At 49.8% G+C, this 16,848-nt stretch overlaps 1 protein-coding gene across 1 annotated transcript; it reads right to left on the bottom strand.

The window, feature by feature from the left end:
* Positions 1-452: 452 nt before the first annotated feature.
* On the bottom strand, positions 453-9,303 carry IL10RA (interleukin 10 receptor subunit alpha). Its single transcript, XM_060787735.2, has 6 exons — positions 9,028-9,303; positions 8,776-8,917; positions 5,640-5,821; positions 5,210-5,533; positions 2,225-2,340; positions 453-2,098 (listed from the first exon to the last, which is right to left on the bottom strand). The coding sequence occupies exons 1-6, from the start codon at positions 9,071-9,073 to the stop codon at positions 1,490-1,492; spliced, it is 1,419 nt and encodes a 472-aa protein (XP_060643718.2). The 5' UTR covers positions 9,074-9,303; the 3' UTR covers positions 453-1,489.
* Between the last annotated feature and the right edge of the window lie 7,545 nt (positions 9,304-16,848).

Here is a 16,848-nt window from a genome sequence, read left to right as displayed (position 1 = left end):
ACGGATGCGAAGGGCCTCCCCAAGAGTGGAAGCTGGTGTTTTCGGTTAGCAGGGCGGAGAAGGAAACCGTGTGTTTCAGGCCAAGGAGTTGGGTGAGCTGGACAGCTTTCGGCGGTTTTCTGGCGAAACTGCACTAAATTATTAACAACGAAGTTCAAAAGCAAAACAGGACTTTACGGGGAATTTAATGGGTCTGGAATACCAGTGATTGCTTAACCCAGAGGTTTCGGTTTAGCATCAGGAGCAAAGCAAAACTACGCAACCGATTGAGGAGTTTCCCTGACTGCGTGTATCTGGGTGGGTAAATTTAGGGGAAGCACTAAGGTAGATTTTGGAAGCCACCGCTTCAAAGGACGCAAGGACGGACATGGGAAGCAGTCAGGTTTTCTGACGGAGAGGATGATCTCAAAGCACAACGGCATGATCCCAAAGCAAAGTTTCCAAACACAATGTATTGAAACTCCATTTTTTATGAAAAGACACTCCAAAATATATCTCCAAAACATATTTCACACTCCAAGTAAAAAAACAACAACACACAAATAAATAATTAAATATAATAAATAATAAGAATGCAGACCTGTACCAAAAGACAATATCAGATTTGGAAAGTGAGCTGCTGGGTGGTCCACTCTCCCAGCAAGAATTCTACATCAGGCCTGGGCCAACTTGGGCCCTCCAGGTGTTTTGGATTCCAACTCCCACCATTCCTAACAGCCTCAGTCCCTTTCCTCCCTCGGCAGTCTCTATCCCTTTCCTTTTCCTCCTCATCAACCTCGGTCCCTTTCCTTTTCCCCCTCGACAGCCTTGGTCCCTTTCTTTTTCCTCCTCGGCAGCCTCGGTCCCTTTCCTTTTCCTCCTCATCAGCCTCGGTCCCTTTCCTTTTCCCCTCGGCAGCCTCAGTCCCTTTCCTTTCCCCCCTCAGCAGCTTCAGTCCCTTTCCATTTCCTCCTCGGCAGCCTCAGTCCCTTTCCATTTCCCCCTCGGCAGTCTTAGTCCCTTTCCTTTTCCTCCTCGGCAGCCTCAGTCCATTTCCATTTCCTCCTCGGCAGCCTAGATCCCTTTCCTTTCCCCCCTCGGCAGCCTCAGTCCCTTTCTTTTCCTCCTCGGCAGCCTCGGTCCCTTTCCTTTTCTCCCTTGGCAGCCTCAGTCCCTTTCCTCCCTCAGCAGCCTCAGTCCCTTTCCATTTCCTCCTCATCAGCCTCGATCCCCTTCCTTTCCCCCCTCTGCACCCTCAGTCTCTTTCCTTTTCCCTCCTCAGTCGCTTAAGCGTTTGTGGGGGGAAAGGAAGGGGCCTGAGGCAGTTAGGAATGGTGAGATTGGAGTCCGAAACCCCTGGAGAGCCCAAGTTGGCACAAGTTTGGTTTACATACATATGTAAACCTTGTCGCTCCTTCTTGTTGGTCACAAAAGATCTTTCCAGATGCACCAGCAGCACCATGGACGTGTCAGTATTTTGAGTGTGCCAACGGGAGGTGAGGGAAGCTGCTTAGAGAAGCTTGATGCCCAGGGGGCTGCTGGGAATGCTGATACTTCCAGGGTCCTGACAGCTTGGAATATTGCTTTGTCCGAGTCCCTTCTCTGGGGTCACAGTGCTGGGGCCATGGAACGAGCTCTGCTTCAAGTAACCGCTAGCCATGGCGACCTTAGGGTACTTGGTTCCGTCTGTGCCACAACAAACTGGGGGTCCCGCCTGCTTCTGGTAGCCAGAGAAACCTCCTTCCTGGAGTGCCGCTGTTGGTGCCTCTGTTTCCTCCCAAATACTGCTTGTGGAGTCTTCTGACTGGCCGACCCCATGGGACAGGCTGCCTGAGGGGTCCTGCAGGCAGATACCACTGTCGGTGCTGCCTCCAATGCTGCTGTTACTGCTGCCTGCGAGGCTGCTTCCGAAAGCCAGAAGCCCCTCTGTAGTCCATGCCACCGACCGGCAGGGCTTCTCCGGTGCCAAGAAGGGGGGCACGGACCCTGCACCCCAAGGCTGAGCCTGGCCAGAGATGCTCTGCCCCTTTGGGCCCAGGAGAGAAAGTGGGTAGGTGGGCTCCCTCTCCATCTGCAGGACCAGTGGTGAGTGCGGAGACTCGCTCTTCGGCATGGACCTCTGCCACCAAGGAGAGATGAACACAATGGGAAGAGGTTGAGTGCTTGGTTGGGTGCGTTAAGGAGCACCCCATGCAGCCCCTGCCCTTCCCGGTCACCAAAGTGGGAAGCAATTGCACACACTTACCAGCACCTCTGGCCAGGTCTTGGTGGGCTTCTTAACGTAGGCCCGGGCCAATCCCAAGCTGGCCAACAAGGCTCCAAGAAGGGGCAGACTCAGTAGGAGAGTTGTCCTGGTGTGTCCTGCAAGAGAAGACAAGCACAGGCCGGGATTTAGCACAGCTGGTAAATCACCAGCAATGATAAGATCGACCAACCGAAAGGTTGCCAGTTCAAAGCCCCGGGTTGGCGTGACCTGTCAACTGGCAGCCAAGCTTACTGTTTACCTAAGCATTTCGAAAACAGCTTGAGATGTAAGTAGAGAAATTAGGTAGCGCTAAAACAAGAGGGGAGGTATTTAACGATACCATAAAGAAAAAGATCAGAAAATGCCCAGCGACCAAAAGGAAGAAGGAAGACCTTTGTGATAGAGGATGGAGTGATGGCACCCTCCTGTGGCTGGAATTGAGCACAACCTCCAAGGCATCAAAAAACTGGAAGTCGACACAACAAATCTCCTTTCTGTTCTGTTTGTCTCTGTCCTGTCTATCCAAAACGCCTTGATTGTTTGCTGTGTATGTTTACTGTGATCCACCCCGAGTCCTCTTGGGGAGATAGGGCATGGAATATAAATAAAGTGTTGTTGTTGTTGTTGTTGTTGTTGTTATTATTATTATTATTATTATTATTATTATTATTATTATTATGGGTTGGTGGCTGTTCCCAGCAAAAAGGGCATCCTTTTGTCCTGTGGTGTGTCTTGTTTTTCTCCAGACACAGCCTTACAACCTGAGTAAAAGTGAACAAACTATTATTATTATTTTCATGTCAGGAGCAACTTGAGAAACTGCAAATCGCTTCTGGCGTGAGAGAATTGGCCGTCTGCAAGGTCGGTTGCTGCCAGCGCTGACATCGATTTTGATGTTTTTTATATATTTTTTCAGAGGCAGCCCTAGGTAATTTTCAAGTGTAAGCACCCCCCCCCCCCACCCCAACAATCACTGATATATATTTTATGTTCGTCGTGGGAGTTCTGTGTGCCATATTTGGTTCAATTCCATCATTGGTGGAGTTCAGAATGCTCTTTGATTGTAGGTGAACTATACATCCCAGTATCTACAACTCGCATATGTCAAGGTCTATTTTCCCCCAAGAGTGCCTCAAGAGCTCCCCTGGGCAAAATCAACTATACTTGGCCCCGAATCCCCAAGTGTTACCTCTCCAGCCTCCTGTTCTACCTCCTCCTCAGAAGCAAAAGAGAAGTCCACAACATGGTGGTGATGAGGAGATATTGGAAAAATAGATATTTATTTACGTAAAAATTGTATGTACTTTATAAGCACTGAAATGTATAGAAAAATCAAGTTTTCTCTGTATAAGAAACCCAAGCTAACAGGACAAGCAAGCTGTGTCCAGGCACAGCAAAGGAGGGGATGAAGAGGGGGCATGTTGTCTATACATTCCAGGAGAGAGATAAGCCTCTCCTAGAAGCAACAGGCTGGTACAACTAGGCTCTAAAAGGAGCGCCCCTCTCCCTCATGACAGGTCAAAGTGGGCCCCTTGATTGATGAATGTAAGATGCTTGCTCTTCAGCAACACAGAGACATGCTTTTTGTATGTTGGAAGATAGAATTTGATGCTAAGGTGACGCAGTGAATGATGTCAACGTATGTAGACGCATGTTCTTTGTTTGCTTGCATTTGGAGACTATAAAAGCCATAGTCAATGCCTCTAGTATTGCTCTGGTGCTTTTGGACATAGTCCACTCCAGGGCCCCAGCTGGAAATAAAATCTGTGCTTTTGAGACCTCCGGACCTCTCTTTGTCTCTTTTCCTGAAACCTTCTCCCTGCCATTTCAGTGGTACTCAGGATGGGCAGTATCATAGTATCCTAGACTTGGAAGAGACCTCATGGGCCATCCAGTCCAACCCCATTTTGCCAAGAAGCAGGAATATTGCATTCAAAGCATCCCCGACAGATGGCCATCCAGCCTCTGCTTAAAATCCTCCAAAGAAGGAACCTCCACCACACTCCGGGGCAGAGAGAGAGTTCCACTGCTGAACAGCTCTCACAGTCAGGAAGTTCTTCCTAATGTTCAGGTGGAATCTCCTTTCCTGTAGTTTATTTATTTATTTATTTACCTTCCTTATATACCGCTGTTCTCAGCCCGAAGGCGACTCACAGCGGTTCACAACAAATACGAACAGCAAAAATTCAGTGCTACAGTATAGAAACAGTTAACAACCTAACACATTACACATTACACAACCCATTCACTGTCGTCTCGTCATCAAAAACATGTTCCAGATTCGTCATCCATTGTTCCATTCCAGTGTCCATTAACCAATCATTGCACTAATTATTGGAACGCCTGCTCAAACAGCCATGTCTTCACTTTTTTGCGGATTACCATTAGAGATGGTGCTAGTCTAATGTCCATAGGAAGGGCGTTCCACAGCCGAGGAGCCACCACCGAGAAGGCCCTATCTCTCGTCCCCGCCAGCCGAGCTTGAGAAGCAGGCGGGATCGAGAGCAGGGCCTCCCTGGAAGATCTCAAAGTCCTGGTGGGTTCATAGGCAGAGATGCGGTCGGATAGGTAGCTTGGGCCGGAACCATTTAGGGCTTTAAAGGCCAACGCCAGCACTTTGAATTCAGCCCGGTAGCAGATCGGCAGCCAGTGGAGTTGGCGCAACAGGGGGGTTGTATGCTCCCTGCGCTCCGCTCCTGTTAAAATCATGGCTGCCGAGCGTTGGACTAGTTGGAGCTTCCGAGCTGACTTCAAAGGCAACCCCACGTAGAGAGCGTTGCAGTAGTCTAAAACAGTAGTTTGAAGCCAAGAAAGTAAAAGCATAGTCAAAGGAAGGGTATTCCCCGGAGCAACCTATGGATGTGAGAGCTGGACCAGAGGGAAGGCTGAGCAAAGGAAGAGAGATGCTTTTGAGCTACACCTGTGATGCCCCTGGAGCTGCTGGGCAAATGCATGCACCTGTGTGGGAGCGAAGCTAGGCCTCACCTTCCTCCAGAGGCAAGAGGAAGAGGCACTGCTCCTCCGTCCGGATGGCGGGCGTTGCGGAGGAGGCGAGCCGTGGTTCCACGCTGACGCAGTACTCCTTGCCTGGCGTGAGGCCCTGCAGGTCGAACTCCGTGCTGTTCTCCACCTGGCCCAGGCTCACCTCAGCCCCATGGGACACCGTCCTGATATAGACGTGGAACCGCCGGCCATTGGGGTGGAGGTCTTCATAGGTGAGGTTGCCCCAGGGGCTGATGGGAAGCCGGATGGAGAGGTGGATGAGGCCGTTGCGGGGGGTCAAGCTCACGCCGGACAGCCACAGGGTTGCTGCAGAAACAGAGTTACATGTGATGGGGTTGCCAGCAAGGAAAGGTGGCCCTCCAGCTGGCCAGGTCACAGAGGGGTCTGGGGGAAGACCCACATTGGCACACACCTTCCTCTGGCTTGAAGGGGGGCGCCTGGACCCACTTGGACGCCTCTTGGGACCCTGCCAGGGTTCGCACCCGGACGTGGTAGCGCTGTCCAGGCTGCTGGGTCTTGGCGGAGAGGTCGCAGGAAGGAAGAGTGATGCCCACGCAATTCGGCACCGATGCCCAGTGGCTGTTTTCGCCGTACCTGGAAGGCAAGTCTGGATGAAGGAGAGGGCAGCCATGGAGCATCCTCTTAGGAACAGAGGGACAGGGAGCTGCACCTGAGCCGCATTCATCCCAAAAGAGAGATTTCGTCCCAGGAGGGTCAAGAATGGGGGACGCCTGGCTCGAGAGCAGTACGTGTGAAAAAGATCTTGGAGTCCTCGTGGACAACAAGTTAAACATGAGCCAACAATGTGATGTGGCGGCAAAAAAAGCCAATGGGATTTTGGCCTGCATCAAGAGGAGCCTAGTGTCTAGGTCCAGGGAAGTCATGCTACCCCTCTATTCTGCTTTAGTTAGACCACATCTGGAATATTGTGTCCAATTCTGGGCACCACAGTTCAAGAGAGATATTGACAAGCTGGAATGTGTCCAGAGGAGGGCGACTCAAATGATCAAGGGTCTGGAGAACAAGCCCTATGAGGAGCGGCTTAGGGAACTGGGCATGTTTAGCCTGAAGAAGAGAAGGCTGAGAGGAGATATGATAGCCATGTATAAATATGTGAGAGGAAGCCACAGGGAGGAAGAGGGAGCAAGCTTGTTTTCTGCTTCCTTGGAGACTAGGACGCGGAACAATGGCTTCAAACTACAAGAGAGGAGATTCCATCTGAACATTAGGAAGAACTTCCTGACTGTGAGAGCTGTTCAGCAGTGGAACTCTCTGCCCCGGAGTGTGGTGGAGGCTCCCTCTTTGGAAGCTTTTAAGCAGAGGCTGGATGGCCATCTGTCAGGGGTGATTTGAATGCAATATTCCTGCTTCTTTGCAGGGGGTTGGACTGGATGGCCCATGAGGTCTCTTCCAACTCTTTGATTCTATGATTCTAAGTAGGGGCCACAAGCAAATAAATAATAATAATAATAAAATAATAAAAACTTTATTTATATACTGCTCCATCTCCCCGAGGGGACTCAGAGCGGTTCCCAAGTAATATCACAAAACATACAGAGCAAAAACAACATAACCATAAGATTAACAAACAAAAATATAAACATAAAAATTGTCGCCATTGTCACCATAACACACATATTAAAAGTAATCCTGCCTATTCAAGGCAATTTAAAAATTTAAAAGGCTGAGCCAAGATTTGTGCAAGCCCCAAAATTTTTAGGGGAGCCGGGAATTGAGTGCAATGCTATGGCAGGCAACCATAATATTAGGTATGTGTCTGTGGCCATTCATTCCGGGACCGATGAGAGGAAAGGATCTGGGTAATTGGTAGGAAGAATGAGGCCGCATTCGACAATGTGTAAGACTGAGTTAGAACTGGTCATTTTCAAAGGCTTGTTGAAACCACCAGGTCTTCAAGCTCTTACAAAAGGAGGGGTGGGATGGGGGCCTGTCTTATTTCCCCTGGAAGGGTGTTCCAGAGGCAGGGAGCCACCACCGAAAAGGCCCTCTCTCTCGTCCCCACCAACGGTAGTGGGACCGAGAGGAGGGTCTCCCCAGAAGATCTTAGAGCTCGTGCCAGTTCATAGAAGGAGATGTGATCATGGAGACAGAATCATAGAATCATAGAATCAAAGAGTTGGAAGAGACCTCATGGGCCATGCAGTCCAACCCCTTGCCAAGAAGCAGGAATATTGCATTCAAATCACCCCTGACAGATGGCCATCTAGCCCCTGTTTAAAAGCTTCCAAAGAAGGAGCCTCAACCACACTGTGGGGCAGAGAGTTCCACTGCTGAATGGCTCTCACAGTCAGGAAGTTCTTCCTCATGTTCAGATGGAATCTCCTCATTGTAGTTTGAAGCCTTTGCTCCATTGTAATTATACTATTGTGGTATTAGTGATATGTTGATATTTTGTTATGGCTTTATTGTAAATTGTCTTTTTATATGTTGTACACCGCCGTGAGTCGCCCTAGGGCTGAGAACGGTGGTCAACAAATGCAGCAAATAAATAAAATAAATTGCGTCCTAGTCTCCAGGGAAGCAGAAAACAAGCTTGCTCCCTCCTCCTCCCTGTGGCTTCCTCTCACATATTTATACATGGCTATCATATCCCCTCTCAGCCTTCTCTTCTTCAGGCTAAACATGCTCAGCTCCTTAAGCCGCTCCTCATAGGGCTTGTCCTCCAGACCCTTGATCATTTTAGTCGCCCTCCTCTGGACACATTCCAGATAGGCGGGGCCTGAACTGTTTAGGGCTTTATTTATTTATTTATTTTATTTATTTACTTCATTTTTATACCGCATTTTTCAGCCCTTGACAGGCGACTCAATGCGGTTTACAATGCATTTAAAAACACAACAATACAACACCAGGATCGACGTTGATCCACAACAATTAACAATCAGACAGGACAAATCAACAAACAACATATATAACGCCTCAATTGAATCAGATCCGTTCTCATAGTCGTTGTGCCGTTCCTATGCTCCATTTACCGTCTTCCTTAATTAGTTGCATTGCTTAGCCAAACGCTTGTTCGTAAAGCCAGGTCTTGACCATTCTCCGAAACGTCAGCAACGAAGGTGCCTGTCTGATGTCTACCGGCAAGGCATTCCATAGCCGAGGGGCCACCACTGAGAAGGCCCTGTCTCTCGTCCCCGCCAAGCGCGCCTGTGACGCAGGCGGGATCGAGAGCAGGGCCTCCCCAGACGATCTTAATGTTCTAGTCGGTTCATAGGTGGAGATGCGTTCGGAGAGGTAAGCTCTCTCATGACCTGCACCTTGAATTTGGCTCGGCAACTTATCGGCAGCCAATGAAGCTGTTTTAATAGTGGTGTTGTATGCTTCCTATAGTTTGCTCCAGTAAGGAGCCTGGCTGCCACTCGCTGTAACAGATCAAACTTCCAGGCCGTCTTCAAGGGCAGCCCCACGTAGAGCGCACTGCAATAGTCCAGCTTGGATGTAACCAAGGCGTGGATCACCCTGGCAAAGTCAGAGAAAGAGGACCCCACTTTCCCCTTGACCCCCTCCTTCCCCCCATCACTCACCTTCGGTACTGGACTTCGTAGAGGAGCCGCTCATGTTTGGTGGCGTCAAGGGGGTCAGGCCCGTCCCACCGGAGAAGGTGGTGGAAGGTCTTGCCTGTGACGCGTGGACGGAGGGGTGCCGGGGGTCTCTCTGCTCCGACTCCTGTGGGACAGGAATGAGTCCCTATGAGAGAAGCCCCCCAGGAGCCCTCTGCCCACTATCCCTTTCCTGCCCTAAGCCCCACCTTCCTGGGGGTCTCCCTTCTCACCCACCGGGGTCCCTGAGCCAACACAGGAGCAGCAGGAGCAGCCTCCGCATCTTTGGGCATCTGCAGTGAATGAGCAGCCAGGCGCTTCTGTCACTTCCTCTGGGCTATTTCCCTGCCCGCCTTGGCTCTTCCAGTTCCTCTTTCTTGGCCCCGAAACCCAGGGGAATATCCCCTCAGGGCCTGCCCCACAGCTCCCCCCTCTGCCTGACTTAAGAGGAAACCATCCCAGGAGAGGGCCTGTCGTCAGAGGCGGCCCTAGGTAATTTTCAAGCACACAGTATTTTGCCCTCCCCCCCCCAAACCAATCATTGATATATATTTTCTGTTCGGCGTGGGAGTTCTCTGCCATATTTGGTTCAATTCCATCATTGGTGGAGTTCAGAATGCTCTTTGATTGTAGGTGAACTATACATCCCAGTAACTACACTTGCCGCATTTGCTCCCTTGCCTGGCCCGCTTTGGGTCCGGATGCGTGCCTGAAGACCCCGGCGTGTGCACCAAAAGTCACCTCTTCTCCTGAGAGAGAGAGAGAGGTGGAGATGCCCACCTTTCCTGAAGGTAGGTGCAAAAACAAAGGAGGGAGCGGAGGTGGGAGATACCTCCAGCCGGAGGGGCTCTCTCTCTCTCTCTCTCTCTTGGTCCCAATGGCTGAAGAGAAAGTCAGGAGAAGAGGCGACTTTTGGTGTTCACGCTGGGGTCTTCAGACACGCCTCCGGACCTGAAGCGGGCCAGGCGCGGCGGCTCCGCCCCTTGGCCCACCCGCGGATTGGGGAGAGGAGAGGAGGCGGGTGGAGCGCCGGGGGATCGGGAAAGGGAGCCGGTCATGGGGAAGGGATCAAACGCGGAGAACGATTGAGCGCCGGCTCTGCTTGCGCACCCGGTGGCCGGGTGGAGCAGGAACGAGAGGGGCAAGGCGAGGCTCAAGGGCCCGGCCCCTTTGGGAAGAGGATCGCCCGGCAATGAGGCAAGAAAGCAGAGGCTCCTCCCGGACTGCTAGAGCTGTTGTGAGCTGGGGGGGCGCTCCTCAAGTGGCGGCCGAGGGGCATTTACAGAGGCGCCTCTGCACCCCTGGCAAAAAAAAGTGTTCTGCGACCGCTTACTTCGCGTAATGGAGGAGCCGCCCCTGCCTGTCACAGCCCTGCACAGCCTCTCTCAATATCAATATCAATGATGGTCATTGGGATTCCATGTGGGAATTCTATCCTTGGTGGAGTTCAGAAAGTTCTTTGATTGTAGTGAACTATAAATCCCAGCAACTACAACTCCCAAAAGACAAGGCCTATTTTCCCCGGACTCTACCAGTGTTCACATTTGTGCATATTGAGTATTTGTGCCAAGTTTGGTCCAGATCCACCATTGCGTGAGTCCACAGTGCTCTCTGGATATAGGTGAACTACAACTCCTAAACTCAAGGTCAATGCCCACCAAACCCTTCCAGTGTTTTCTGTTGGTCATGAGAGTTCTGTGTGGCAAATTAGGTTCAAATCCATCGCTGGTGGAGTTCAGAATGCTTTTTGATTATAGGTGAACTATAAATCCCAGCAACTACAACTCCCAAATTACAAAATCAATCCTCCCCCAACCCCACTAGCATTTACATGTGGGTGCATTGAGTATTTGTGCCCAGTTTGGTCCAGTGAATGAAAATACATCTTGCATATCTGATATTTACATTATGATTTATAACAGTAGTAAAATGACTGTTATGAAGTAGCAACGAAAACAATGTTATAGTTGGGGGTCAACACAACATGAGGGGCTGTACTAAGGGGTCACGGCATTAGGAAGGTTGAGAAACACTGATATAGCCTGAAAAAACCTACAACAACCCAAATCCAAACTGCCACCAAACAAGTGCTCTCACCTGTAGGCCCTTCTGTGTGCCAACCGGGTAGATCTGTGCAGCTGAATAGCATTGGTCCTGATTTGCAGTCTTTCTTGGACAGTTAGCTCTGCCTCGTTGCTCTCTTGACCCTAACTCAAGACTCCCACTTGCCTGAGACCACTTGCCTGAGCTTCCTCATTGTCAGGCTGAAGTTGTTGTTTCTTGCTTGTTGCTGGCCCAGGTGCTGGGCCTGGCAGCCCATCTTCATCTGCATTGCAGATCCTGACAGTGTCTCTGAGCATGTGCAAAGCTCCATTCCTTGGAGTCTTGGCACGATCCCAGGTCAAAGGTCCACCAAGACCACCCCCCAGACTGTGCATTCTCGGCCCTTTGACCCCAGAGGTGCTGCCCAGGGCTGCTGCCACTTCCTCTCGTCCGGTCCTTTCCAACTCCTTCTTCCCACGCGGTTTCTGTTTTCATCACCATCCTTTCGGGTGTTCCCTGAGTCACTGATGAAACATGGAGAGACGAGGCTGCTCCTCCCACAGAAAGAGCCGGCCTGAGAGTGGACTCCCACGCCAACCGACCGTGACTTTGTTTGTTTGTTTATTGGCCAATCTATGGACAGGACATATGGACAAGCAAGACCGGTTCTGTAGGTTTGCTCTTAAGTTGAATTTGTATGCAAGCCGGAACAGGAACTTCTTATAGTATAACTCCAGACACACAAACAGACAAAGATATGGTGCGCACTCTCTCTCTCTCTCTATATATATATATATATTAGGCTTGGGCAATCCATGGTTCTAAATGGTTCTAAAGTACTTACAAAACTAAAATTCTGGTGGTGAAAATTTCAGAACTCTAACAAAACTCTCAAAATTTCATAATAAATGTCAGTTCCTAATTGGTTCTGTCATTAAAATCACCAATAATGAAATAATAATTAAATTTTGAAAGTTTTGTTAGAGTTCTGAAATTTTCACCACCAGAACTTTAGTTTTGTAAGTACTTTAGAACCATTTAGAACCATGGATTGCCCAAGCCTAATATATATATCTATATAAATAAAATGTCAATTTCGTTTGTGGGATTAACAGAACTCAAAAACCACTGGATGAATTCACACCAAATTTGGACACAAGATACCTAACAACCCAATGTATGTCCTTCACTCAAAAAAATTGAGTTTGTCATTTGGGAGTTGTAGTTGCTGGGATTTATAGTACACCTACAATCAAAGAGTATTCTGAACTCCACCAATGATGGAACTGAACCAAACTTGACACACAGGACTCCCATGACCAACAGATAATACTGGAAGGGTTTGGTGGGCATTGACCTTGAGTTTTAGAGTTGTGGTTCACCTCCATCTAGAGAGTGCTGTGGACTCAAATAATGAAGGATCTAGACTAAACTTGGCACGAATATTCCATATGCCCAAATATGAACACAGATGGAGTCAAAACAAACAGTGCAGATAGATAGATAGATAGATAGATAGATAGATAGATAGATAGATAGACAGACAGACAGACAGACAGACAGACAGACAGACAGACAGACATAAGCTTTGGATTGCACAGGAAAGGGTCAACACCCCTGTGGCGTTTCCTTGGCTGTCTTTGTCCCTCTTCAGAAGATTTCCCCCCACTTTCTGTCTCAGTGATAACTGGATTTTGACAACTTTGACTTGTGGAACTGTCCCTGTGAGAGAATTGGATTTTGAGAACTTTGGCTTGTTGTGGAAACAATGATTGGTGAGAGATCTTCAGTGGAGACCCCTTTCCCCCATGATAATGACTCTCCCAGTAGTAGATTTCCTTCCAAGGAGAAGATTCCTCTCACTTCCTGTTGTCTCACCCTCGTTCTTAATTAGGAGTCATTTCTAAGTTGGACGTTTGTAACTCGGGGACGGCCAGTAATACCTGTGCCACCGCTCCCAGAGGGATGCAGCACTGGGACGAGGGTAGGATGTTTCCAACCATCCTTGATCTGGGGAGAAGGGTCCCACCCATGCTTTTCTTCTGCTGCTGGTGTGTGTGTGTGTGTGTGTGGGGGGGGTCTCTATGATGCAAAGCATGGAGAGGACCGGTCCCCACCTGAGGGCCCACCATCACCTGCTCCCCTCTCTGACCTTGCCTCAGTCCCTTTGACCCCTTGCCCTGCCCTGAGCCAGGTGCGTCCTCCCTCTTTCCCTTTGTCCCTTCCTTCCTTCCTTCCCTCCTTCTCCTCCGTGGTGACCTCCCAGGGGTGGGGCATCTCTGTGATTGCCACTTGGGCAACCTGCTGGGCCTAGTAGGGCCACTGGGGATCGAGGCGACTGAGGATGGCCCTCCTGGCCATGCCTCTGAGGTCTCTGCCATTCCTTCACTAGTTTGAGGGAAGATTCCTCAGGACTTCCACCTGCCACCGAGGAACCTGTCTCAGTGCTGCGCCAAGCTGTCTCAGGCCAAGCCAAGCCGCCTTTCAGGTCAGCCCAGTTTCTCCTTCTTGGCGTCTCTTGATTCCTTGGCAGGGGTTGCCACACACCTGAGGAGGGAGTGTGCCGAATCCCATGGGCTTGGCGATACCTACCTTTGCCCGGGAGGAGTGTGCAGAGGCACTTTGGACCTCCTGGGGCAGAGCGCATGGGCAATGGGGGTCAGTCTGTCTGCAGAGATGAGGGAGTGCCAGGCAACCCGCGGCAGGTGAGTCGGCCTCAGAAGGGAGGCAGCAGGTGGGCAGGACCCCATCCATCGTCGTGTTTGGGCCTGTTGCTTCCTGCTGAAAAAAAGAGCGGTACGGTGGGTGTCTGGGCCTGGGGGAGGAATGCCTGGAATGGAAACCAGGTGTTGTGTGTTGGAATGCCTCATTTTGCTCTGTTTGGAAGCTCTGGCTGCTTGCCTTGACCCAAACACATAGGATCTGGGCAGCCCTCAATAGCCCTGGTCAAGCGCAAGGAGCACCACCTACTTTGGTCCAAGGACAACTCCAAGGGCATCCAAGGGTGTCCCATTCAGTCACAACACAGAACTGGCGTGCTTCCCCTTCTCCCTCCCTGCCAGGTGGGGCAGCCCCATAAAGCCATAAGAGTCAACAGCAGAGAAGGAGAGGATGTGCATGCCCTCAAAGGAGGCTGCCGATGAGTCAGAGGGAGGAACTGCCCGGTTGCCCGGCTTCTTCTTGTTATTGTTGGCCCCGCTGACGTCTCTCCCTCCGAATGGCCCAGCCACATTCCAGCACCCAGGAAGGTGTTGTTGTCTCATTGCATTTAGAAACCTGGGGCTTTGCACATAACTCTCGGGTTGCAACAGGACGGCTGGCTGCATTTCCCGTTTCCGGGTACAATTCAAAGAGGTGCTTCTGACCTAGAAAGATTGACACGGCTGCTGCCCAGGCTGAGGGGCCATATTCTCCCATTTTGAGATCTGCTGGCGGGTGGTGGGGGGGCTTCTTCTTTCTATCCCAACAACCCCTTTACACAGAGGCATGTGAATGAAGCACAGGAGAAACAGGCCCTTCTCAGTGGTGGCTTCTACTGAAATCTATGGGGTTTCACTATATGAGGGTTATCCGGAAAGGAAGGTTACAAGGCACGTAGTTCTTGAGGGAAAGTTTCTCGGGAGAAATTGGTCTCTTATGTAGTGGGAAGCAAGCGGAAGTGAACGAGCGGTGCCAGTCGTCAGTAGCTCATCAACTGGCATTGTGGGGAAGGTTAGAGATGAACGTCCTCATTCCATTTCCCTCCAAGTGCAAAGTTTGCTTTGTATTCTCCCCGTTTTGAGATCTGCTAGTGGGTGATGGTGGGGCTTCTTCTTTCTATCCCACCAACCCCTTTACACAGAGGCATGTGAATGAAGCACAGAAGAAACAGGCCCTTCTCAGTGGTGGCCTCTACTGAAATCCATGGGGTCTCAATATATGAGGGTTATCCGGAAAGGAAGGTTACAAGGCACGTAGTTCTTGTGGGAAAGATTCTCGGGAGAAGTTGGTCTCACTGTTGTGTAGCGGGAAGCCAGCAGAAGTGAACGAGTGGTGCCAGTCGTCAGTAGCTCATCAACTGGCGTTGTGGGGAAGGTTAGAGATGAGCATCCTCATTCCATTTCCCTCCTAGTGCAAAGTTTGCTTTGTATTCTCCCCAGTTTTGAGATCTGCTGGCGGGTGGTGGTGGGGCTTCTTCTTTCTATCCCACCAACCCCTTTACACAGAGGCATGTGAATGAAGCACAGGAGAAACAGGCCCTTCTCAGTGGTGGCCTCTACTGAAATCCATGGGGTCTCAATATATGAGGGTTATCCGGAAAGGAAGGTTACAAGGCACGTAGTTCTTGTGGGAAAGTTTCTCGGGAGAAGCTGCCGTGTGGTGGGAAGCAAGAGGAAGTGAACGAGCAGTGCCAGTCGTCAGTAGCTCATCAACTGGCATTGTGGGGAAGGTTAGAGATGGGCGTCCTCATTCCATTTCTCTCCAAGTGTGAAGTTTTCTCTGTACAAGGGATATCCAGAAAGTAAGGTAACAATATTTTTTTTTAAATAGAAAGAATGAATATATTTTAATAAAACTTAAATGGATTGTAGCATAGGAATTACATTATTTTCCCACATAATCACCATACAGTTCAATACATTTTGTCATCTGTGGGACTAATTTTTAATGGCTGTGTCATAGACGTCTCCCACCACCTTTTTCAGCCACATCATCAGTCACAACGGATGGCTGTCCATTTATTTATTTATTTATTTATTGTATTTCATATATTATATCTCGCCCTTCTCCCCACAAGTGGGACTCAGCGCGGCCTCACATGAGCATCAGAGGATGCTAACAGCATAAATACCATAAAAACTACAACTCACAATAAAATCATTTTAAAACATTGTACATCATCAATAAAATTTAACAATAAATTAATAGATTAACGTGCCAGTAAAACCAAGCCGAGCCGGGAGAATCCATGTCGCAAAACCCCAAATTTCCTTTTCCTATTGCCGCTGGCCTCTAATTGAATGTCTGGCCCCAAAGCCAGGTCTTGTTTTCTAAAGGACAGGAGGGAGGTGGCCAACCTGATATCCTTAGGGAGAGAGTTCCACAGATGGGGGGCCACTGCCGAGAAGGCCCTATCTCTCGTCCCCACCAACCGCATTTGCGAGAGTGGTGGGATCAAGAGCAGGGCTTCTCCTGATGATCTTAAGCTTTGTGATGGTTCATAGCAGGAGATACGTTCAGACAGGTAATCTGGGCCAGAACCATTCAGGACTTTAAAGGTTAAAACCAGCACTTTGAATTGTGCCCGGAAGCTAATCGGCAGCCAGTGGAGCTGGCGCAACAGAGGAGTGGTTCGCTCCCTGTACGCCGCTCCAGTTAACAACCTGGCCGCTGACCGCTAGACTAACTGGAGCTTCCAAGAAATTTTCAAAGGCAGCCCCACGTAGAGAGCGTTGCAGTAGTCTATTCGGGATGTAACCAGAGTGTGTACCACCATGGCCAAGTCAGACCAAGTCATTTCTGTCTTCATTGTGAATTTCTGTCCTTCCATAATTGAAATTCCATACCCATTTTGTCACGTGCTGTCTTGACATTGCATCTTCTCTATAAACTGAAATGTTTTAGTGATGAATCCTGGCAGCGTTCATGTCCTTAGCATTTAGGTAGCGTATTACAGTGCAAACGTTGCACTTGGATGGGAAATGGAATGAGGACGCTTATCTCTAAACTTCCCCATAACGCCAGTCAATGAGCTACTGACGACTGGCACTGCTCGTTTGCTACCCCTGGCTTAACGCTACATGGCAGTGAGACCAACTTCTCCTGCGAATATTCCCTGTGAGAGCTACGTGCCTTCTCACCTTACTTTCCGGATAACCCTCGTAAGTCAGCCTGCATCTGGAAGGGACACCCACCAACTACCTTGCGTCCTGGAAGGGCTTGACTTTGGCCTTCTGTCCAGGAGATTCACCCAACTCCCCCAAACCTGAACCTTAGGAAGAACTTCTTGACCATAAGGAGAGCTGTCCAACAGTG

This window comes from Anolis sagrei, chromosome 7 (assembly GCF_037176765.1).
Source record: "Anolis sagrei isolate rAnoSag1 chromosome 7, rAnoSag1.mat, whole genome shotgun sequence".
Classification (NCBI taxonomy): domain Eukaryota; kingdom Metazoa; phylum Chordata; class Lepidosauria; order Squamata; family Dactyloidae; genus Anolis; species Anolis sagrei.
The sequence above is the reverse complement of the archived record's forward strand: the minus strand, read 5'-3'. Positions and strand labels throughout refer to the sequence as shown.

Bases quoted from the DNA above. Each gene is read 5' to 3' on its own strand.
- IL10RA (XM_060787735.2), bottom strand. From the start codon at position 9,073: ATGCGGAGGCTGCTCCTGCTGCTCCTGTGTTGGCTCAGGGACCCCG. The intron at 5,534-5,639 runs GTGTGTGCCAAT...CTGTTTCTGCAG, and splicing joins CCCCTTCAAGCCAGAGGAAG to CAACCCTGTGGCTGTCCGGC. The intron at 2,341-5,209 runs GTGAGGCCTAGC...CTTCTCTTGCAG, and splicing joins CCTCTTGCCTCTGGAGGAAG to GACACACCAGGACAACTCTC.